The sequence below is a fragment of the Gossypium hirsutum genome, chromosome A07, assembly GCF_007990345.1.
Source record: "Gossypium hirsutum isolate 1008001.06 chromosome A07, Gossypium_hirsutum_v2.1, whole genome shotgun sequence".
Classification (NCBI taxonomy): Eukaryota; Viridiplantae; Streptophyta; class Magnoliopsida; order Malvales; family Malvaceae; genus Gossypium; species Gossypium hirsutum.
The window spans coordinates 96,681,627-96,704,774 of record NC_053430.1 but is presented as its reverse complement, the minus strand read 5'-3'; the positions used below and the strand labels follow the sequence as shown (position 1 = coordinate 96,704,774).

The 23,148-nt window shown below is 34.1% G+C and overlaps 1 protein-coding gene and 1 non-coding gene across 2 annotated transcripts; both read right to left on the bottom strand.

The window, feature by feature from the left end:
* Positions 1-441: 441 nt before the first annotated feature.
* On the bottom strand, positions 442-6,047 carry LOC107955563 (alpha-mannosidase 2). The gene is made up of 4 exons (XM_016891353.2): positions 5,248-6,047; positions 4,224-4,373; positions 3,935-3,967; positions 442-3,583 (listed from the first exon to the last, which is right to left on the bottom strand). Exons 1-4 carry the CDS (start codon positions 5,824-5,826, stop codon positions 842-844), a joined length of 3,504 nt encoding a protein of 1,167 aa, XP_016746842.1. The 5' UTR covers positions 5,827-6,047; the 3' UTR covers positions 442-841.
* A 6,330-nt stretch (positions 6,048-12,377) lies between these two features.
* LOC121204448 (small nucleolar RNA R71) lies at positions 12,378-12,484 on the bottom strand. Its single transcript, XR_005899373.1, has one exon. It is a non-coding gene; the product is annotated as a small nucleolar RNA R71 (small nucleolar RNA).
* Between the last annotated feature and the right edge of the window lie 10,664 nt (positions 12,485-23,148).

Genomic DNA, 23,148 nt, shown 5'->3' with positions numbered 1-23,148 from the left:
AATTAAATTTCAGAAGCATTTCTTTAAGGTTTTCCAATTGACATGTTAATTTTCAAGATGTTTTCATAATTAATTTACAAGAAAAGATTGGCAGTTAAAAGCTGTACTCCGACCACCTTAATCAACCTATCATTGGATAAGAAATAAGAAAATATGTACAAATTAATTCCTATACGTTATATCAAGGATAAATTAATTTTCAACATGTGGTGTGCTATGTATGTCTCATGTTGATATACAATGATCAATTTTTATTAGTACAAATGGATAAAATTTTTAGTAGAAAGGACCAAATTATTCTTTAATCTAATGCACAAAGACTAATGAGAAAGCAAAATACAGTCTTAACTAGAGACCTCTATGATACTTTCACCTCCGCATAAAATATCATCTTCTCTAACACAAGCAAGAATCTGCAACTTTATATATATATATAATATATATTGGAACCATGACTAATGCTAGCATATGCTTCTTAAAATTCACTTCTGAGAACACAAACTTCATATATCATCTATATATATAAGCCTAAACTACAAATTAACTAAGCAAAATCTGAAGTTGATTATGGTCCGACAGTTGATTCGAGATAACCTCCATTCTCGAAACAAATACAGAAAAATGAATTTCTCAGTGTTACAAAACTATCCTGTAATGATAGTTCGATGAAGGAAAACCTTACCGTTCCTTCCTGATATTTCTTGAAATAACAGCACAGAGTAAATAGCCTGTGATCGTAACTGTGTCGACAGTGGGACACAAGAGATCTGCTCTCTTCTGCTATGAACTTGATTCAATCCGGATCATTAGGGTATACAGTAGTTAAATCGACTCACTGCATTTACTGGTGTGGCCTTAATTCAAACTTGTATGCTTGAATTTCCATGGGAGGGATGATTACACGTCCATCTCGAGCAACATCACCTAATTGCTCAGTGTACCCTAGCATTTCCATGTCGTCGTGCAGAAGATTTAAAGAAGTTGCTCTTGCATTCAGCACTGTAAGATCTTTGAACATGTTGAATAGATTTACAGGCTCATCAGCCACGGCAGTACATTGAGATCGGGCCTTCTTGCAGTAAGAAGAATCCCAGTTTCGCCTATGCAACATTAAAACAAGCCGAGGATCTCCAAGTTGCTGCTGCTGCTGAGAATATTTTGATGGTCGAGGGACTTTGAAACTCATGATATGCAGATCACATGGTAAGGAAGCAGCTAAAGGAGAAAAGGATCTTGAGTGTGTCGGCGCAGAAACTTCTTGTGGTTTCTTAGCAATGAATGCATGTAAAGGATAGTTCAATTGAGCATTAACACGATGAGAAAGAAGAGATGGACTCAGTGGAAGAGGGTTCAAAACAGGATCCGAAGTTGAAGAAATGTTGGATTCCATCAGGATATGGAAAACAACATTCATTACACGATTGTCCATCACTCCCTGCCCAAGGCCACGTCCATCATCTCTCACCAAACGACGGTCAAGCATAATCTCCAGCCACCCTTCTTTAAGGCTTGCAGCACCCAGTGCTTGTCGAGAATGAACTGAAAATCTCTGGCCATTTGACCCTTGCATGAAAGCAAGAGAAGGCATGGGATAGTAGTTTCCCTGCAACGGAATCTTATCATATGTTTCTCTCCGGCTCATTTGAAAGCCATTCAAGTCGGAGTAGAAAATTCTTTTATTATTGGTATCTGTCTTATATCGAACAATTAACTCTTTGTCATTAAAATCCTTGCCAAGAAGCTCAACATGATACTCCTTCTCAATCAAAAAGTCCTGTACTGTATTGCCTCCATTGTAAATGCGAGTGCTATGAGAAACAGGTGTTTTCTCCCATGAAGTTTTCGGGTAAGAGTACACCTCTTGCATCAAGGGACCCTCGGAGATAACCAAATTCCCACCCGACTCAATTATAGGCTGAGCATCCCCATCCGGTAAGAAAAGGTATGCGCCTCCCGAACTTGAGTAAAGGGCTATCTCTTCAACCACGACATTTTGCGGACCATTTTTGTGGATTACTTTTTGCAACAATCCATGCTTGACATCAAAGGTGAGAACTTGATGCCGGTTCACGATTTCAACCGTATCTCCTTCTACTTTTGAGCAAGCATAAGGTGCAAGGCATGGAATCGAACTCAACTTTGAAAAGAATTTGAGTTTTCCCGGCTTAGCTTTTTCGCATCCGGCAAAGCCATTAGCAATATAATATGTCTGCAAACCCATGGCAGGAATTGAAGCTTTCCAGTGGATGCGATGCCTGCCTGTAAAAATATTGCTTTCGTCATGCTGCAATTCAGGAGAAACCTGGCTCTGCACACAAGTCCAATTTGAGTCCAAAACACTAACATCTGGTCTGCTAACAACTACCATCACAACCTCTTCTCGTGTTTGCTCAAGAGGATTAAAGAGTACAACTGACTGCACAGTTCCTTTGCGAGCACTGATTGCTCTATGCATAGGTAGAGCATCATATTTAGATCTCACCTGTTCAGGATCAAATAGCGCAGGGGTCTGATCATATTTCTCTTGGCGAATTCCGAGCAACACTTCAATTGCTTTGGACATGAAAATCTGCAGGTCCTGCAAAGAAGTGTGCATCCGAGTTCCATAATCGAGAACAACATGATCCTTAGCAGTTCCCGTCACCCCGTCATGATGCTGAAAAAGAGCTAAATTCCTTCTTGCAGCTGTCAACTTATAAGCATACCTCATCGGCAACTTTTCGCATTGTGGTCTGTGGCAATGACCAAGTAAGAATGCCATCAACATTTCTGATGCACGGAGCGTTTGTTCTAGTACCCGATCGACAGCTTTAAAGAAAGGTCTTGACACATAATAGCCGCTCCAATAATCTTTCTGCCTATCAGCATAAGTAAAGAAGTCACCTGATAAAGAAGGAAAACCACTGATCTGACCAGAGCCGATTTCTCTTGGAACGGAATAGTTTATTCTGTCAGCCTCCTCCCGAAGGGTCTGGAAATAGTCATCCAAAGTACCAAATTTCGCTTCTGCATTTAAACTGGGAGTGGAGTTGATGTAGTCAAATATCATTTGATAATTTCTAAATTGAGCTTCTGCTTCCTCAGCAGTAACGTAGCGGAAATCATCTCCAAGAGGTACAAGAAGCGTATTGGTCCGGTACAGGGTCGATTTCTTCCTATATTGATCTAATAGTTTTAGTGCCCTCTCCTGCACATTTTCTGGGTTAGTCTCTACAGGATATTGTCCCCATGGACAGAGTTCATAAGAGAAACCATGTGAACGAGCAAAATCAAACTGACAACAAATTGCAGGCTCCGGTCCACAAGTATGTGGAATATCATATGAATAGAATGGCATCATATGAACAAAAATGTCAGTTGTTTCATTAGCATCCCAGCTCTGACGCCAGACATATTCCAAGTTTTTATTCCAAGCAAGTTCCTTCTTCAGCTCGTAATGAGTCCTTTGAATAAGCATATTCTCGAACCCCATACGACGGAAGAGATAAGCCATGGTAGGTGAGTAACCAAATGGATCAATTGCCCAAGAATTTTTCGGAACAAACCCAATGGTGTCATTCAACCACATATTTCCCTCAGTTATCTGCATTTGAAAATATATAGGAAATTCAACATAAAGAACAAGGTTTCAAAGAATTTTTATGGATAAAAAACTACGAGAAACAGACAATCCCTGGATTTCACAAAGAATTTGAGGACGCAAAGGAAGAAAGAGACAAAGCAATTTAATGGATTTCACAAATGCAGGAGAAACCCTGGATTGTATAGGAGCTTTTCAAGTGAGAACCCAAAAATATATGAAAAGTTGATATTTTCACACATGATATCAAGGATCATAATCATTGACATGAACATAAAATCACAAGAAAACCTTCTGAAAAGATGATCATAAAGCCAAATAAAATCATCAAGAAACCGGGGATTCAAGGTTTACCTGCTCGATTATGGCAAAATAATGTGAATTTGCCTGTATCAGGACAAGAAAATAAAGTTGTTAAAGTCCAAATGAATGTTGGCCTGACTCAATATTTTTCTTAAAGTATTCATGTTTGACACCCTTTTCTAATGCATATTCAGACAAGAGGTATTGGATATATATTGAACATAGTCATGAGGGACACATCCATATCCAATACAGACACCGTAGTCCGAGTAACGTAAGAAATAGCTACACTGAAGTATAATGAAAGAATTTCTAGGATTACATCAGCTTGTAGGTATACCTCATCATTCATAACCCAGCCACCTCCTACTATTTCTAACTGGCCATTCTTCACCAAATTTGTAAAATTCTCCCTTTTATCCTCCGAAGCATCTCTCCACCACCTTTCCAAATATGACATCTCTTCCCATATGAACTTCCGCCGATGATCCTGCAAAACATTGGATTTGGGGTTTCATTTGCCATATAAATTGTCAGAACTAAATGCATACTTCATACATAAATTGGTCGAGATTCAATATGATTAATATTTGAAAGTCACAAGGAACATGAATCTCAAAATCACAAATACCTATAGGTTTTTCAATTTCCAGACTAAATAGGCATCCAACAAATCCATGATAGAGAACTAAACATAAATGTTGCACAGAAATCATCTTGGTGTAACATACGCATATTCAAGATGTAAATCAGCTTCGAACTAAAAGGGTAAAGCGACATTGACAACCATTGAATTTGCCGAAATTAACTTCCAAGAATGAACCCCATATCTACTTCACTGATACTCATGTTATGTTATTTAGACAATTCACTTTTCTAAGAGTGTCCTTGTCTATCTATGGTCAACACATGGTCAAACATGATTACGAGCATATGATCTTAGAAATATTTATATATATACATATCCTACACTTACCATGAGCTAAGGTAGCATAGCTCCAATAAACATCAAACTTTACTTTCCCAAAGGAATCGGAAGGATAACTGGAATTCTATATTTATACAAAGGCAAAGAAAGATAATAAAAAATTCCCACAATTTCATTGAGATTCACTTTACTTCAGTACCATCCATTAACAAAAAATACTAAAACGCTCAAAAATCCCAAACAAATCTCTAAATTCATTCAACTCCAAATATATATACACAACAAAACTAGCTAACTCCAGACCTGTTAGATACCATCTATTACAAATAAATACATGAACCAATCTAGCTAAGCTTTGATCAAATTCGAATTGTTTTCAAACATCTCACCATCTTAACAAGAACCCATTGAAATTTAAATAAAAAAAAAGAGTTACCTTTGATAAAGTGTGAACAATGGTATCAAGTATAAGCCTTGACTGCCTCTGATAATACTCTTCCACAGTAAATTTCCAGCCTGGATCATTATGAGAATGAGGTACCACAAAGATCTTCAATTTTTCACTGTCCCATTCATCTCCTTTATAGCTAACTTTCCACCCTTGAGTCCAGGCCCCTCCAGGTTTATCCAAGAACTCAATTTTATCATACAAATCTTTAGTGGTTATATCAACTGCGGCACCGGTTTGGTTTGGATTCAACCGGGGTTGTTTCCGGGTCACTGGTTTCCGGGTTGTGAGCCTTCGGGTCGAGGATGGGGGCTGGAAATGGGATGAAATGGGCTTTGGGATTCCAAAGAAAAAGAGAGTCAAGATGAAGAAGATGAAGGAAAGGAAAAGAGCTATGGTGAAGAAGTTGGTGAGGAGGAAGTTGATCAGAACCGTACGTTTTCGTGACTTTCGAGTGGGGTGGACTTTGAGGGTTGATTTGACGGTGGGTGATGAAGAAGGGAGTAATGAGTGAGCCCATCCTCCTCCACGGCGGGTGTTGCTGCCAAGGTAGGAAGACAAAGGCATGCTTTGGACTTTTCAACACAGCTTCTTCCAATGTCTTTCTATCTATGCTTAAGTCTTCATTTGGTGGGATCTAACTTCAAAGCAAGAAATTTATGATTATAACTTGTTCTTTGGTGAAGACTTTTAAGATGTAAGAAAATTTTGGATTTTTTTGAGTGCTTTTTCTTTCAAGTGTAGATCTATAGCGTTAAAAGACAACGATTTTTTTCGGTGCATGATTTGTGCTATTACAACCTGCCAGTAACCTGCAATTTTATTGGAATTTCATAATCTAAATTATAGTTTTTTAAGCCTTAAACTATATATTTTTGACATTGTAGAAATTTTTTTTAAATTAAAGGTAAAAAGATAAAAATGAAGAGATTATATTCTTGGTTGTTTTTAGAAATCAGTTTTTTTTTTTAATGTTGAATTGGTTGAATTGATTAAAAGGTAAGCTCTAATTTTTCAATGTAAATCCTTTGTGGCATGATCAACGGTCAATTGGTGTTTTTTTTCTCCCTTATTATATTGCTATAATGGGATTTTTAAATAGATGCCACCTATTTTTTCATTAACTATTTATTTTTTTTGATGATTTTACTAGTTAATTTAAGGGTAAATTACACCAACAGTCACCCAACTTTTGAAAAATAACAAAACAGTCACTAACGTTATAAAAAAGTGACAAAACAGTCACTGAATAACAGTTTCTGTTAGTTTCTTAACAGAACCGCTGATGTGGCAAGTTAACTAGCTGATGTGGCTAGTTAACTTGCCACATTGGATGAAAAAATTAAAAAAAAAATCCCCTAAAAAGAAGAAGAAGAAGAAGAAGAAGAAGAAGAAGAAGAAGAAGAAGAAGAAGAAGAAGAAGAAGAAGAAGAAGAGTCATTAAATCGACCTTTTTAATACATAAGCTCATTGAACAAAAAAGAGCAAGATAGGTTTACAGCCATTTTACCAACACAACGATACAACTGCTTACAAACAAACAGGCAATCCTTTGCCATTTACATACAGGAATATTAGAAAACACAAACAAGACAACATAAATACTATCAATGAAGGGAACAACAATTTTAGAAACACGAAAGTCGGTCGCCAAACCTCCCAATATTAATTGTTGCTACGGTTATTCTGGAACTGCAACTTTGGACTACTGAAAACTATGGAATTGTCTGCAATACCAATGGCTTGAAGGAGATGTCCGCAGTTGTTCGAGAACTCATCTAATTCTTCTGCATTCACAAGCACGACCCACCAATGTCTTTGAATCTATTTCTCTCCCATAGCTAGAGAAGGATTTCTCATCAAGTCAATAGATCATTTGGAGGTTTCACTGTATGGTAGCCTCTTATACACCAAAAACAGCAACATCGATACTATATACCCAAGAAATTAGATATTAACTCAGCCAACTGAATTGAAATGCAAGAAAGATACCTAATAAAATGGGGTTTCTAATATATTAGGTAATCTTTTATTGGGTGTTCCCATTACCGAAGCCTCAATCTGCATCAAACTTTTTGCTTGCTTTACATGTAATGGAGAATGCTCTTCAATAGGCTGAGCAGCCCCCGAATTCAGACATGGAGCAAAGAGTCTGCTTTACACGTAATGGAGAATGCTCTTCAACAGGCTGAGCAGCCCCCGAATTCAGACATGGAGCAAAGACATACAGTCTCCTCTTCTTCCTCTTCTTCTTCAGCAAAGACATACAATCTCTTCTTCTTCTCTGTTAAAGGGTTTTTTAGGCTTTTTTTTTAATTTCTTCATCCAATGTGGCAAGTTAACTGGCCACATTAGCTAGTTAACTTGCCACATCAGCAGTTCTGTTAAGACACTAACGGAAAATGTTAGTCAGTGACTGTTTTATCACTTTTTTATAACGTTAGTGACTGTTTTGTTATTTTTCAAAAGTTGGGTGACTGAAATGAAACCTAGATGATTATTTTGTTAGCTACCCTAAAGTTGAGTGACTGTTCGTGTAATTTACCTTTCATTTAACATTGTTTTTTTTTTCTTTTTCGGACGAACAATCCAAAAAGAGGTGATGGTATTTAACTTAGTTTCTTATAATATGTATATGTGTATGTATTACTACTGATAACTTTTTTTGGTCTTACTTCAGGCATTAGACATGACGAAGATGTGCTTCTCTTGCTAGAGTTCATTGATCTTGTTGAGGAATTTAAACTGTTGAAAAAGATGATTATAAGCAAGAGTCAAGCACCTTAGAATTATGGTAAGAGTGTCTAGGGAGAGGGAACATAATCTTAACACCCGGCTTAGAAAATCGAGTTATTAATCATGCAAAAGTCTTAGCCAATTAAGGTGCTTAAGAAAAACTTTGGCATAAGGCTGAGTAGAATAAAAACCTGATTCTAAATGTTCAAATGAGGTTTGCTAGATTACAAGAGTGAGAACTCCTAACTTTTACAAATAATCATGATATTTATTCAAAGTTAGATTTAAAGGTTTTGGAAGATGAGGTAGAAAAGTTGAGGAAATCTAATGCGAGATTGCATATAGAGTTGGATTCTAATTGAACAATATGTTTAACATAGCCTTTAAGACTGATGCTTCCTTGGATAGCATGAAAAGAAAGATCTTGAGAAAAATCTAGGCTAGAAGTATTAAGTGCATATCTAAATGAAGTATAGAATTTTGAGGTCCAATAGATAGGTGCGTAAATACATTGCAATGGATCACAACGGTAATTATAACACCCTTATACTTGACTTGATTATCGGGTCAAGACATCAAGATGTCACGTTCGTTTTTTAATCAACTACAAATAATTACGAATCGATTTATCATTTTATAAACTTAATGGAAATTATTTTACAATTATAATACTAATTAAACTCATGTTGGAACTATTTTTGAAATTAATTCAATTCATTTGGTCACCAATGATTGGTCAGAGACTTGTAAAAAAATTCAAAAATTTCGGAAGGATGCCACGACATCAAGAGCTCCAAGTAGTGACGTCACCTACTGACTTCAGGCTGTTACGAGGTGGGAGGTATGTCGTCGCAACATGAACTCCGTTTTTCATATTATTTTCGTACTTAAACTTTTTACACCTTAAACAATTTCATATACCATTTATGCTTTACATTATCTCATCAATGTGTAGATTTCTGTTAGTTCTTTATTCATTTACATGCACATTTACCTAGATACATCCATGTACTTATAACAAAATAGTGGAGATAACATGGAGATAACATGTGTTGGAAAATATGGACATCACATATATAATAAGGGTAACTACATATTATTATTTACTATCATAATAGGTTAGCCCAAATTAAAAGTGATCTTATTTGGTTAAGGTTTATTGGGTTTTAATTATTAAATAAAGTATGAGTCAAATATGTGTAGATACCCTAGTAACTAGTTTCTAATTAATAATGGGCTGACTAGAAATTAGGGTTAATGTGCAAAAGTTATATATTAGGGTTATGGTCCCCAATTTCAGACAACATAACTTTTCTAATATCCCATCTTTAGTAAAGAGAGAGCAAATATTCTCTAAATTTCTTGTGTGCTAATTTGGAAGATAAAAACCCATGATTTGTATATTTCAAGAAATTAATGAATTTAGGTACGCTTCCGCATCTAATTTTATTCTTAATGATTTGTCATGATAGATTATGATTTGTAATTTTAAGTTTATATCAGATTTTTTTTAACAGCATGTTCTTCTCCAAACTCTTTGGATGTGATGAGATGTGAAGAGATTAGTCTGTGGCACTTCTTTACTTCATGTCTTTACCTACACGTTAAAGTAGAGCGATAAGTTTGTAAAAGCTTAGTAAGTACAATGAGAATTAAACTTAGCCTTTTATTTTGTTATTATATTTTTAATAGAAAAACATAATTCAATAGCTTTAAACTAAATAAGTTTAGTACCTATCAATTTTTTTTTGTTGTATCATCATACCATTTCTCAGTCAGTATAGCTTTTTCCAATCCCATTCTATTTTTTAACACTTAACTTTGCCATTTTATTTAGAGCTTTACTTATGTCTTGTATTGTTTAACAAAGGCTTATTGTAAATTTATTAAAACACATATGATATATGAAAATAGTTCAGAGATACATCGATGTACATTAACAGAATAGAGTAGCATCAAAATGCTACGATAGAACAAAATAGAGAGCGTTGAAGTGTAAATTTTAGAACAGAGGGTGTTAAGGTTTTCCTTAATGACATGTCATCTATATCTTAATAGTTCTCACCTTGTCTACTTTGTGAAATTATGACGAAAATCACTTCACTTTTACATTTCAGAACAGAATTTGCATATTTTGAATTTACTTTAATTTAGTAATTATTGCAATAAACAATAAACAAAACTATCACTTTCTTTGACACCTGAAACACAATCCACTACCTTATAAAAATCCATATTCATTAATATAATTTACCATAGCTTCCCACGTGCTAGTTTTGCATATTTCACAATTTACTCCTTTTTCTTTTTCATAATTCTTTCATTTCACTATAATAATTCACATAATAAATATAATCTAATAAATATTTCTATTATTCACTATTCATTTCTTAACTAAATATAGCACAAATATTAGTAAATAAAATCATATTTGCATTTCAAAACAAAATTTTCATGCTTTTAAATTCTTTTCAATTTAATCCCTCTTATTCCAAAACTAAACAAATACTATCATAGCATTTTCATATCATTCTATATGTCATTCAAACGTATATATCACTTCATTTATACATTCAATCATAATATTTACCTTTTCTATCAACTTTTTTATATTTTACAATTTAGTATTTTTCTCACTATTCTTTCATTTCTCTTTAACAATCATTTAGCAAATGATATTTAATAAGTGCTAAATGTAACATGTTTTAACCTCATTCTTAATGTGTTTTTGATTGATTGTCCGATGTTAAGTATGAATTTTATAGTCCTAATTCTTTAAATTCATGATTTAACGTTTATCAAAGCACTTGGGAGCAAAAGGAGTGAAAATGAGTGAAAGTTAAGCTGCCTGAGCAACCTGCAGGAGCCACACGAGCTGAACCGTTCTGCACAGCCAAACCACATAGTCGTGTGACCCACATAGAGGTGTGGTAGGCCATCTTGATCTCACGAAACTGCGCACTTAACTTCAAAAAATTGTGATTTTTAGGTTTTTTGTGCATTCTAAGATATGTATATATGATAAAAACAAGAAGATAATAGAGAGTCATCAGAGACTATTCAAGAAACAACTAAAACAAAACACCATTGAACTCGATTTTGAACCAGATTTTAGTCAAGATTGAAGATTCCCAGTTAATTTCTGAGGAAGTTATCATGGGTTTCTTTAGTTCTTTTGGTTATACTATATCTTGAATGTTTTTATTTTCAAGTATGAACTAACTTTCTAAATACCTAGGGGAGACGAACCCTATGATGGATTCTGTCATTTGATTAATCAATCTAGATTCAGTTGCTCTTATGCTTGAAAGAGATATTTGTATAATTTAGGGATTTCTATGAATCAAGATACTAAATAAAGAAATTGCATAATTTAGATTGATAGTGACAGATGAAATCTAGGTAAACTCTTTCCTGGGTATTTTTCACTTCTTAGTTGTTACTCGATTATTTTTGTGATTTGTTCTTTGTCATGTTCGTTAGTTAATTAATTTAGTTAATTTTAGTTTGTAATCAATCACTCAAATTATTTAGTTAAATAATGAAAGAGGGTAATTACTAGTATTTTTAGTCTTCGTGGGAAAGATATATTTGCTCAACATAGCTATACTATTAATTGATAAGTGCATTTGTCTTAGTCAAAATTTTAGTTAGTTTCGCAACGCATTAAGTTTTTGGCATCGTTGTCGGGGACTAAAATATTAAGGAAACTTTATTTCTATTAATTTAGCAATTTTTATTTTAATATTAATATTTTTAACAAATTTAATTGTTACATTCTAATTTTCATTTTGTTTGATTTCTACAGGTGCCCTTAGTTTATGACTAGAGGCAACCTGTTGAAACTGTTAATTTTTGACTGTGAGATCGAAAAAATTACTTGTAGAAATCAGAGAGAAGTTAGAGAAGCAAGAAAAGGTCAACAAATTCTAATAGACGACTAAGATCAAAATGACATTATTATGGATATGGATAATAATCCTTTTAATCTGTAACTTCCAGCACGTCCTGCTCCTCAAACTATGTATGATTATGCAAATCGCACTCTGATTAGGGCTAAATCGAATATTGTTAGACTGACTATTGCTGCAAATAATTTTTAGATTAAGTCAAACACAATTTAGATGGTGCAACAGTATATTCAGTTTGATGAGTTGCAAGATAAATATTCGAACGCTTATATAGCTAACTTTCTTGAGATTTACGACACATTCAAGATCAATGACGTTACTGATGATACCATACGCTTACGGTTGTTCCCGTTCTCTTCGAAGAATAAGGCGAAACAGTGGTTGAATATACTTCCATGGTGTTACATCATGACTTGGGCTCAGATGACTAAAAAGTTTCTATTGAAGTATTTTCTACCGACCAAAATAGCTAAGTTGATAAATGACATCTCTTCCTTAGCTCAATTTGAGCTTAAGACATTGTATGATGCATGAGAGTGATTTAATGATGTTTTGGGAAAGTGCCCTCATCATGGGTTACCTTTGTGGTTATAATTTCAAACCTTTTATAATGGTTTGAATCCCTCGACTAGGTAGATAATTGATGTAGTAGCTGGTGGAACACTAAATAATAAAACACTTGAGGCTGCCCAAGAATTTATTGAGGAGATAACACTGAATAACTATCAGTGGAAAATTATAAGAATAAAGTCTACTAAAGCAGTCGGTATTTTTAATATAGATGCAATTGTTATGTTGGCGAGTTAGGTGGAAGCACTGAGTAAAAAGATTGATGGTTTGAGTTGCAGTAAATAGGTGAATCCAATAATGCAATACGATGCGATTGGAGCAGGGATGATCAATCCAGAATGCTTACCCTTCAAGTCTAACATGGAGCATGAGAAAGTCGATTTTCTAGATAATAATTCTAGACCTCAGAATAACCCCTACAACAAAAATTAGAATCTAGGATAGAGGAATCATCTAAATTTCTATTGGGGTGATCAAGGAAATCAAAGGTCACAACCCTTTCCGGGTTTTTAATAACCTTATCAGTAAGAAAAGAAGCAGAATCTGGAAGAGATGTTAACTAAATCTATTTTAGTGTCAGAAACTAGATTCTATAACACTAAAATGACTTTGAGGAATCAACAAGCATCTATTCAAGGCTTGAGAATTAGATTATCTAGCTTGCTAAATTGGTTTTAGAGAGACAACAAGGTAGTTTACCTAGTAACACTGAAACCAACCCAAAAGAGCAAGTCAATGCAATCACTGTACGAAGTGGAAAGGTGTTAGTCGAGCCTGAAAAGAATTTAAATCTACAAGCTGTTGAGAAAAATAATAGGGTTGAAGAATGCAAGAAAGAGCATAAACCGGTGGTCAGAAAATACAAACCACCAATTCAATATCTGGCAAAGTTGAAAAAAGACCGCATGGATGAACAATATGGTAAATTTCTTGAACTTTTTTAAAAAACTGCATATTAACTTACTTTTTGTTGAAGCCTTTTCGCAGATGTCCAATATACAAAATTTTTAAAGGAGCTGCTAACAAATAAAATGAAGTTAGACTAACTGTCCACTATGGAGCTTAATGAGGAATTCTCGGCCATTTTCCAGAACAAACTACCCACCAAGCTTAAAGATGTAGATAGTTTTACTGTCCCTTTGTTTTATTGGAAACTTAAATGTTGAAAATTTTTTGGCTGATTTGGGTGTTAGTATAAATCTAATGTTTTATAAAATGTTCAAAGAACTTGGTCTTGGGGAACCAAAACCCACTAGGATGAGTATTCAATTAGCTGATAGATCGATTAAGTATCCTAGGGGTATTATTGAGGATGTATATGTTAAAGTAGATAAATTCATATTCCCTATTGATTTCGTTATATTAGACATGGATGAGGATATTAAGGTATCCATGATCTTAGGTCGACCCTTTTTAGCCACTGCTAGAACTATTATTGATGTGGATAATGGTGAACTTGTGCTGAGGGTAGGTGATGAAAAGGTTACTTTTCAAGCACGTGATGCTGTGAGAGTTTCTAGTGAGTGAGATAATACTTGTTATTCTGTTGATGTTAGTAATCATGCAACTCAATGTTCTTTGCAGGAAATCAATCACAAAGATGTGTTATAACCGTATCATTTTTAAGGTGATGGAAATTAAGGGAAAAGTGAAGAGAGAATGATGCATCTCGATGAATTAGATGAATGGCGAACAAAGGTTGTTGAGAACTCGAGAACATTCAAAGAAGTAACAAAGCAGCATCATGGTGTGCATGTAAAGAGGACGAACCAATTCAAAGTTGGAGACAAAGATTGGTGGAGAATCTAGATCCACAATTGTTCTCTGAAAAGCTGAAATCGAGATGGTCAAATCCATTTATGGTATGAAACATATTACCATATGGAACTATTGAGGTAACACACCTTAATTACAACACATTCAATGTAAACAATCATGGTCTCAAACTTTATTTTGGTGGTGATATTGATAACGGGAGAGAGGAGATTCGGCTCCAAAATCTAACTTATCCGTAAGCTTGAAAATGAAAGTCGAGCTTAGACTTTAAACAAGCGCTTCTCGGGAGGCAACTCAAATGTTTTTCATTCATTTAATTTTGTAGTATGCTTAATTTCTTATTTACGTAACTTTTTTTATTAATTTAAAAAACCAAAAAAAGTGTCATATGGTCTGGGGTAGACCACACAGCCATATGACCCACACACCCTTTGACATGACCATAGAAAAGCAAAAAACTAACCCCACATGGCCTGAATGAATCCATATGGCCTAGACACACCGGTGTGTCATGGACCGTGTAAATACTAGAGTGAATTTTTGAATTTTCTTTTGACATACACAGTATGAGTGGATTCATACAGCTTGACGATATGGTCGTGTGGTGTACACGGCCTAAAAACACGGGCGTGTCCTAGGCCATGTGAACATTGGAGCAATTTTTAAAAGGTTTTAATAGGTAACACGGCCTGGTAAAGATATACGACCATGTGACCTACATGGTCTGACACATGGCCATGTACCTTTTTTTTTAAAGCTAGTTTTTTTTTTGTTTCCTTCCAACCTCATTTCACTAAACCCAAACCCTAACCGTCTTTTCTTCACTGTCGTCACACACCCAAAAGTCCCCCAAACTATCTTTTATTTTTATTGTTATTTGTTTTTATTTTATTTTTCGGACTTATATGTTTTATTTTATTTTATTTTATTATGCACTTTACTATTATTATTTTGTCAGTTATTTTTCTATTTTGTTATCTCTTTATCTTATTTTATTTTTTTCTATCTTCTTATTAGTTTGCTTTGAACCATGTACTTAATTTAGGATCTCATACGATTTCAGATTTCACTATTCTGATAAAATCATCCAAATTTAGGACAATTTCAGTTCTCTTCCTCACTTATGACATTTTGCTTATTATGTTTATATTTGTTAGTACATTGAGAGTAATGTACATCTTAAGTGTGGGGAGGATTTTATATGTTTATGCGAAATAGTCCATGAATTTTTTTTTCTTGTTTAGGTAGTTTTCTCAAACCTAACATTGAAGTTAATTTTTTTAACTTGGAGTTTTTATTAATTGTATTGGGAATTAATTTGTGAATTTTTATGCATTGTGTGATTTATACTTTAAGACACGAGAGAGTCAAGCACGATAAGTTTTTTTTTACAATTATTATTATTTTAAGTTGTCTCCCTAAACTAAAGCATTATCTTGAAATTTTAAATTTACAAGTTTAACATCAAAACAATAATTTTTTGTGAGCTTTTGAGCCTATAGAGCATACATGTTTATTTCATGCTAATTTTATTTTTAGTTGTGAGTATGTCAACTTAATTTGTTATACATGTCGAGACCACATTATCGATTTGATATATTGAGATGATAGAGACACTTAATATTTAATCCGCTTAATCTGTAAATAGCTCACTCGTTGAATTAAACCCTAGTTAACCCAATTGATCGTAACACATTTTTACTATTATCACCTATTTGTGTTAACTTGTAACCCATATTAATGTTGTAAATAATCTTTTTTATTGACTCTTTTTTTATCGAGATTCGATTTGTTTAGTTGCCTGACTATGTTTCATCATTTGCATTGTTGAATTTTCTCTTTATTTTAAAAAAAATATTAAAATAATAAATGAAAATAAAAAGAAAAAGAAAAAAAGAATTTTTTTTACTTGAATCGTGAGTCTCATCGTTTGTATAAAAGCTCACATCCGCCTTTTATTTCTTGTTGATGTAAATTCTTTTAATTCAACAACTGATTTTTTTCTAGTTTGGTAACTTATTAACTCAGCTCTCGATTGTAACAAATTTTCTAACCTTTTCCACACTCTTAACCTAAGCCTCATTACACACTTATAAATACCTCTTGTTTGGTTTGTCACCTTGTTATATAGTGGTAGAGATTTGATTTTCAAGCAAGCCTATGGTAATAACATTTTTTGTTCGACTGTTGAGTGCACATTACTTGAACCTTAAACACTTTGAGTGTTTTGAGTGAACCTTAGTGAGGGTGTTCATTCTTATTGAGTTGAATTTCAAGTAATCACCTATTTTTTTATGCTTTAAAAGTTTCTACTTGGATTACTTGTATTCTTTAGTTCCATTTAAGTTTAAATTTCTAATGCATGATTATTTGTAAGTTATCTTAAGACATTGTAACACCCTGAATTCTGGGCCTAGAAGTTCTGGGTTTTGAGTGTAGGGATAGTGAGGAGGTTGCACATATTTGTTTAGCTGTGCAATTTAGTGTCAAAATGGGCCTGCTGGTCTAGTGGTTGAGTGAGTGTTTGCGAACCTTTAGGTTTTGGGTTTGAGTCCTTGTGTGCACGCTTGGGAGGATATTATTTTGTTTTGTTGATGTTTTAATTTAAAAGTGTATAATTATTTGTTTTAATTTAATATATTTTTGGTTGTTGTTATTAATTTTATTATTATTACTTTTATTTCTATTGTTTTTACTTTCTTTCTTTTTGAATGTGTTTTCTATTCTACTTTTCTCTTGGTTTTTATTCTTTTCGCTTTTGAAAAAAAAAAGTACTCAAAGAATAGTTTTTGTTTTTTGGTTTCTGTAATTACACTCCCCTGTCGTCGTCTCTGATTGCTTCGTCGTCGAAACAGGTGTGGGATTAGAAACCTTGTCCTTACATTATCGTTTTTGCAAAATTTCTGTTTTGACATATTTTTTGTTTTTGTGTTAACTCGAAGATCATGGGTTCCAGACATTGAAAGTGAGGAGAAACTGCTACTTTCTAATATATTCTTGATAGGGAAAAGATTGAGGATGATTTCGGTGGCTTAAATAGTGGTTTCGGGCTATTTTTGAGGTGGTTTTGTGACCTCCCTGACGACCACACAAGCGTGTGCCGAGGCACATGGCCGTGTGGATTTGGGAATTAGATTTTTCGGACGATTTTGGGTGCCACACGATCGTGTGGATAATTTGGGGATTTAGGGATTCCATACGGCTGTGTGTTTCGAAACACACAGTCGTGCCTAGTGGGCACACAGGTGTGTGAGACTTTCACAAGGCCGTGTCTTCCCCACACTTTATTTTAGTGATTTTGGACAGAGAGTTACACAACCTGTTCACACGGTCGTGTCCTGCTTCACACGAGTGTGTGCCTTCGTCACACGGCCATGTGCAACCCTTTACACGGGTGTTTGGACCCTCACACGGCCTGGATTTTTAGTGCAAATTAAGTGCAATCAAATCTCTATGTGTTCCAACCCTCGACTGAGGTTTATTGAGGGTAGGTATGACTTTGTTCTGAGTTTCGATAATGCGTTATTGGTGATTGGTTGTGTGACATGTTTGATTCTGAACCTGGTTAGCTGGGTGAGCGTGTGTGCAGCTAGTTCTATCTGACTGTCAGACTGCGTGTCACTGAAAAGCGAGGTTATTTTGTAATTGAAATTGAACTGAAGTAACGAGTGTGTACATTTCTGAATCTGATTGAAAAATTGTGAATGACTGTTTGAAATTGCATTCTAAATTGGTACATTTATATACAAAGCTTTTGGGGTGGGATGTTGAAGAGAAGGGAGATTTACAATTTGGCAGTTTATCTGCATTCTGTTAGCCCCAATTCCCAAAGGGTCAGGGGCGGTCTCAATACCCTAAGAGTCGTGGACAATACGGATGACCATCATTGTCGGGCAACCTGGGATGACATTATAACGGTATAGCGGATTACCGCATTGCACTATACCGCATGTATGTTAGCTACGCTACATACCATTATCTGATTTGGCAGTTCATACTGCACGTTTGTACCGCGGTTTACTACATGGCACTATATAGCTTATACGCTAGCATTGCTATGTAATATATGAGACTGGCAATTTATCTGCACACTGTTAGCCCCAATTCCCAGAGGGTTGAAAGCAGTATTAATTCCCTAAGGGTCGAGGACAATGCTGATGATCATCGTTTCTGGACAACCCGAGATGACATCCTATGGAGTATAAGGTTGGATGGGCTTTTCGAGGTCCTATTCGGAGTGCAGGGATGGGTGGGTTGATTAAATCCCCACAAGAAGTGTAGGGTTGGATGGAGATAGTGTGTTGGCTAGATGGGTGGGTTATTTTATAACTCATTTGCACTCATATACATCTGATTGCATCTGTACGACTGAATGTGACTGTACTGCTCGATAGAGATATCTGAATGATATATTTGACTGAACGTGATACTGTATTTGGATGTGATTGACTGATCGTCTAAAAGGAACTAGTGCCTAAGAGAAACTCATAGACTTGACTGCGACTGTTTGACTAGATAGTTAGTGTGATGGGCTAAGGCCCTACTGATACTGATTCTGGAAAGGGCTTAGGCCTAACCTGTAACTATTGGAAATTTCTACTACTGTGACTGATTGGACCATATGACTGTAGAGTTACATATGGGGTAAGTTGATTACAAGCGTACATACTCGACTATCATCTGATGGTAAGGTTTGCTTTGCATATATCGACCGGTTTCGTGTAGTTCGGTAGGTTGGTTCTGCTTCGCCACTGAACCTGAACTGTTCTAAAGCCTTTAAGTCTCTGTTCTATTTTCGTTTCCATTGCTTTACTAGTTTTGATTCCACACTAAGCTCGAGTAGCTCACCCCTTCTTCTGTTTCCCCTTTTCAGGTACAGTTCTGGATTTTGGATACTGGACTCAGTGTGCAGAGGTCTTGGGCAGGCTTAGAGAAATTAAACTATAAGTTTCACTTTAGTTTTTATTTGATACTCGATTTAATTTGAACTGTAGGGATTTATAATACGGTGGTACTGTTTCCAATTTATGCCTTTACTCATATATTTTTAACAGGTTTTACTTTGAGTTTTATTTTAAATTTGAACTAGTTAGTTATTAAACAATTTTAAATGCTTTTGGTTTACTGGGATAAATTGATTTGTAAAATTTCCTCACGATCACTTCGGTGATCTATGTAACAATCCAAATTTGGTCTAGACTTCTAAGTCGGGTTTAGGGGTGTTATAGACATTGTCGATGAAAACAATAAATCGAGGGAAGTTAATTTGAATGTGGGTTGAGAATTTTACTTGAGGAGAAGTGCTAAAAGTAACATGTTTTAACATCATTCTTAATGCGTTTTTAGGAGATTATCCGATATTAATTGCGAATTTTATGCTCCTAATCCTTTAAATTCATGTTTTAATGTTTAATAGAGCATTTGAGAGAAAATGAGTGAAAAACGAGTGAAAACCAGAGCGTCGAAACAAGCTGTAGGAGCCGCACGGGCTGAACTGTTCCACACCGCTAGACCATATTGCTCTGTGACCCACATGAGCGTGTGGTAAATCGTTTTGATTTCACAAAATTATGTATCAAATTGCAAAAAATCACAATTTTTAGATTTTCGGGTATTCTAAGACGTCTATATGACAAAAATAAGGAGATAGGAGAGAGTTGTCAGAGAATATTCAAGAAAACAACTCGAAAAACACCACTAAAACTGATTTTGAAGTTATCATGGTTTTCTTTAGTTCTTTCGATTATATTGTATCTTCAATATTTTTATTTTTAAGTATGAACTAATTTTCTAAATACCTAAGGGAAATGAACCTTATGATGGATTCTTTTCTTTGATTTTTATTTTACACAATAAATACTTAGCTTCTTGTTCTCAATTATGTGTGCATAATTCTTAGTTTGATATTTCTAGATTATTGATCCATATTCTATGTGCTTAAATCGGAGGTTGAATAGACCTTGTTTAAGAGTAGATCTTGCGTAATTGAGTGGAGTTGCATGCAATTCTAGAAATAGGACGACATAAATCTATAATAAGGGAATCTATAGCATGAGTTAATGTGATAATTAGAGTTTTAATTAGAAAGAAATTTCAATTAATCAACCGAAAGTCAATTACTCTTATGTTGAAAGAGATATTTGCATAATTTAGGTCTGCGTATTAAGATACTAAGTAAAAAAAGGGCATAATTTAGATTGATAGTGATAGATGAAATCTAGGTGAATTCTTTCTTGGGTATTGTTTTGCTTCTTAGTTGTTACTCGATTATTTTCGTGATTTATTCTTTTTCGTATTCGTTAGTTAATTAATTTAGTTAATTTTAATTTATAATCAATCACTCGATTTATTCGGTTAAATAATAGACAGATAATAATTACTAGCACTTTTAATTTTCATGGGAACGATATCTTTACTCACCGTAGCTATACTATTAATTGATAGGTGCAATTGACTTAGTCAAATTTTTAGTTAGTTTCGCGACGCATCAATATTAAATAATCAATTTCATCATTCTTAATCAACTTCTTATTTATGTATAGCATAATAGTTAATAATTAAAAATCATGTAAACATTTATACATCTAATTAAACATACTAATTAAAATTATTTAAACCAAGTAAAATTCTAGTTGTACTTACAACCAAAAGCTTGAAATCAAACTTGTTTTCTTCTTTTTATACTCCTTAGCTATCACTTTGCCATTTTCCCTAACTTGATGTCACTTCTCTATTTTTGTTCATATACATAAAAAAAACTCAATATGTTCTCATTAAAATCATAATAAAATATCACAGTCTATATTCCTTAAATAAAACTATTATGAATTTCATGAAAATTTTATCATACTTACCTTGATCACATACAATCAAACACTAATTCTTATTTTCTGTCTCCTCCAAGGGAACTATTGTTGGATTCCTCATAAAATTAAAACAGCTACTAGGCTTCTCTTTTGATTTCACTAGATTTTCATAAAGGAAATTGGAGGAATTAATCTTAATTGGCTTGAAAATGGTGGAAATGACCTATTTGTAAAAAAGGAAATATTGGAAATGTGGAGGATGGAAGTAGCGTATGACTTTTGGAGAAAGATGAATGAATTTTCATCATCCTTCTCAACTTTTCTATGCTATTATTTAATTAATTTAATGATTAAAAATATCTAATATTAAAATATTCCAACTAATCAAAATTTTACGCAAATTGATCCTTAATCATTACATTCCCATAATTGTTTTATTTGATCATTTACTATTTTATCCTTCAAATTTTCCTATAATACCTTTTATGAGTCATATTCTTTTTCGGTAATTTTTCACCTCTAGTCCCTCATTTTTCCTTCAATTCAATTCAATCCTTCTAATTAATTTTTCCTCTCTTTTGCCCCAATACTTTTTACTCTCTTACAATCTAGTCAATACCTTGAATTTATCTCTCACAATATAAGCCTTTTCAAGTCTTTGCAATATCTATATTCACTCTCTGCTAACATCGATAATTTCCAATTTATAGCCTTCTCAAATTCTAACTTGTTTGCTTTCGATTTAGCACCATTTTCGAGTCAAGGAATATTGGGGAGTTACAGTAATGAAGATGTTAAGAAAATGGAGTTTGAGCATCGAGAAAGCGAGGATGTTGTTGTGCAGTTGTTAGTAGAGGTAAAAAATATCCCATTATTGGGTATGAGATTTCAAGTTACATAAGTCAATTGACTATGCCAATGCCTATTGATTTGTCATAGTTTGATATGTAACATTAGGCTTTCCAATACTCTTGAAGAACTTATTTTCAAGTAATTTAAGTGTCTTTTATATGTTTTTGTCGATATTTTAGTTTTAAGCATTAATAAACATTTTTGCTTAGTTCTACACCCTTTTGAGACCCAAATTGGCCAAACAATGCCATAAGGAACCTAACAATGTGATTGAGTTGGTGTAGGGAGACCATAACGGCTCAAACTTGAGGAAAACATCATTCAGAGTGGGTATCGCGGTACTGATTCCATGGAAGTAGTGATATCCCTAAAGGTGCTGAAGTAAAGAAAATTGAGGCTAACTCTAGTGATGTTGCGACACCGACGAGTGGGTATCGTGACACCGAGACCAACAAGACCCCAAGTTTGCTATTGTTTTGGGTATCGCGACACCAAAGCCTGGGTGTCGTAATACCATTACCCGACGGGGAGGAAATTTACTGCCGGGATAGTTTTTGTCCAACACCAACCCCAATAAAAAATACAATGTTTAGGGGTATTTTGATCCAAAATTTTGGGCTGTAACCAAATGTTAAAAGCCACTTTTGGTAAGAACAAAAAAGGGAGTTGCTGCCTTTACTTTTCTTTAATCTTTTTAGCTTTCTAATTATCTTCTTCTTCAATTTACTAGGGTTTAGTTTTAACTTTTCAGGTTTTTAATTGTGTTAGTTGGTAGTTAGTTAGTTTTACTGTAGCTTTGTCTCAATTATTATTTAATACTCAAAACTCTCTTTGTATTTTCAATTTAATCCATAGTCATTAATATAACTCAACTCTATTTTTTTTCTTGGATAAAAATATGATCTTTAGTATTACTTTTCACTTCCATTCTTGACACCTTCATCTCCTTCGAGCAACCATCAATAAAATACTAAACTTTCTTTAACCATATTTTTATACTTATTTTAATGTATTCTTTGAATGTATTTTGGGTTCTTGTTTGTATGAGAATGATGTTGAGTAGCTAAATTTATGGTGGTTGGTTGATGGAAATGTTATTTTGTTAGTTTTGGTATAGAGACTAAATTGTAAAAATTGGACTAAATTGAATAAGCTTCAAAACTTAGAATTGACGCCTCTAAGGGAAAATATAAATAGGTGAGACCGAGAGGATATCATATTGAGCACCAATTTTATTG

What these genes read in the sequence shown, in the direction of transcription:
- LOC107955563 (XM_016891353.2), bottom strand. Translation starts at nt 5,826, where the DNA reads ATGCCTTTGTCTTCCTACCTTGGCAGCAACACCCGCCGTGGAGGAGGA. An exon ending in GCTGGGTTATGAATGATGAG is followed by an intron (nt 3,968 to 4,223) that starts GTATACCTACAA and finishes GTCCTGATACAG; the next exon opens with GCAAATTCACATTATTTTGC. An exon ending in ATTTTGCCATAATCGAGCAG is followed by an intron (nt 3,584 to 3,934) that starts GTAAACCTTGAA and finishes TTTCAAATGCAG; the next exon opens with ATAACTGAGGGAAATATGTG.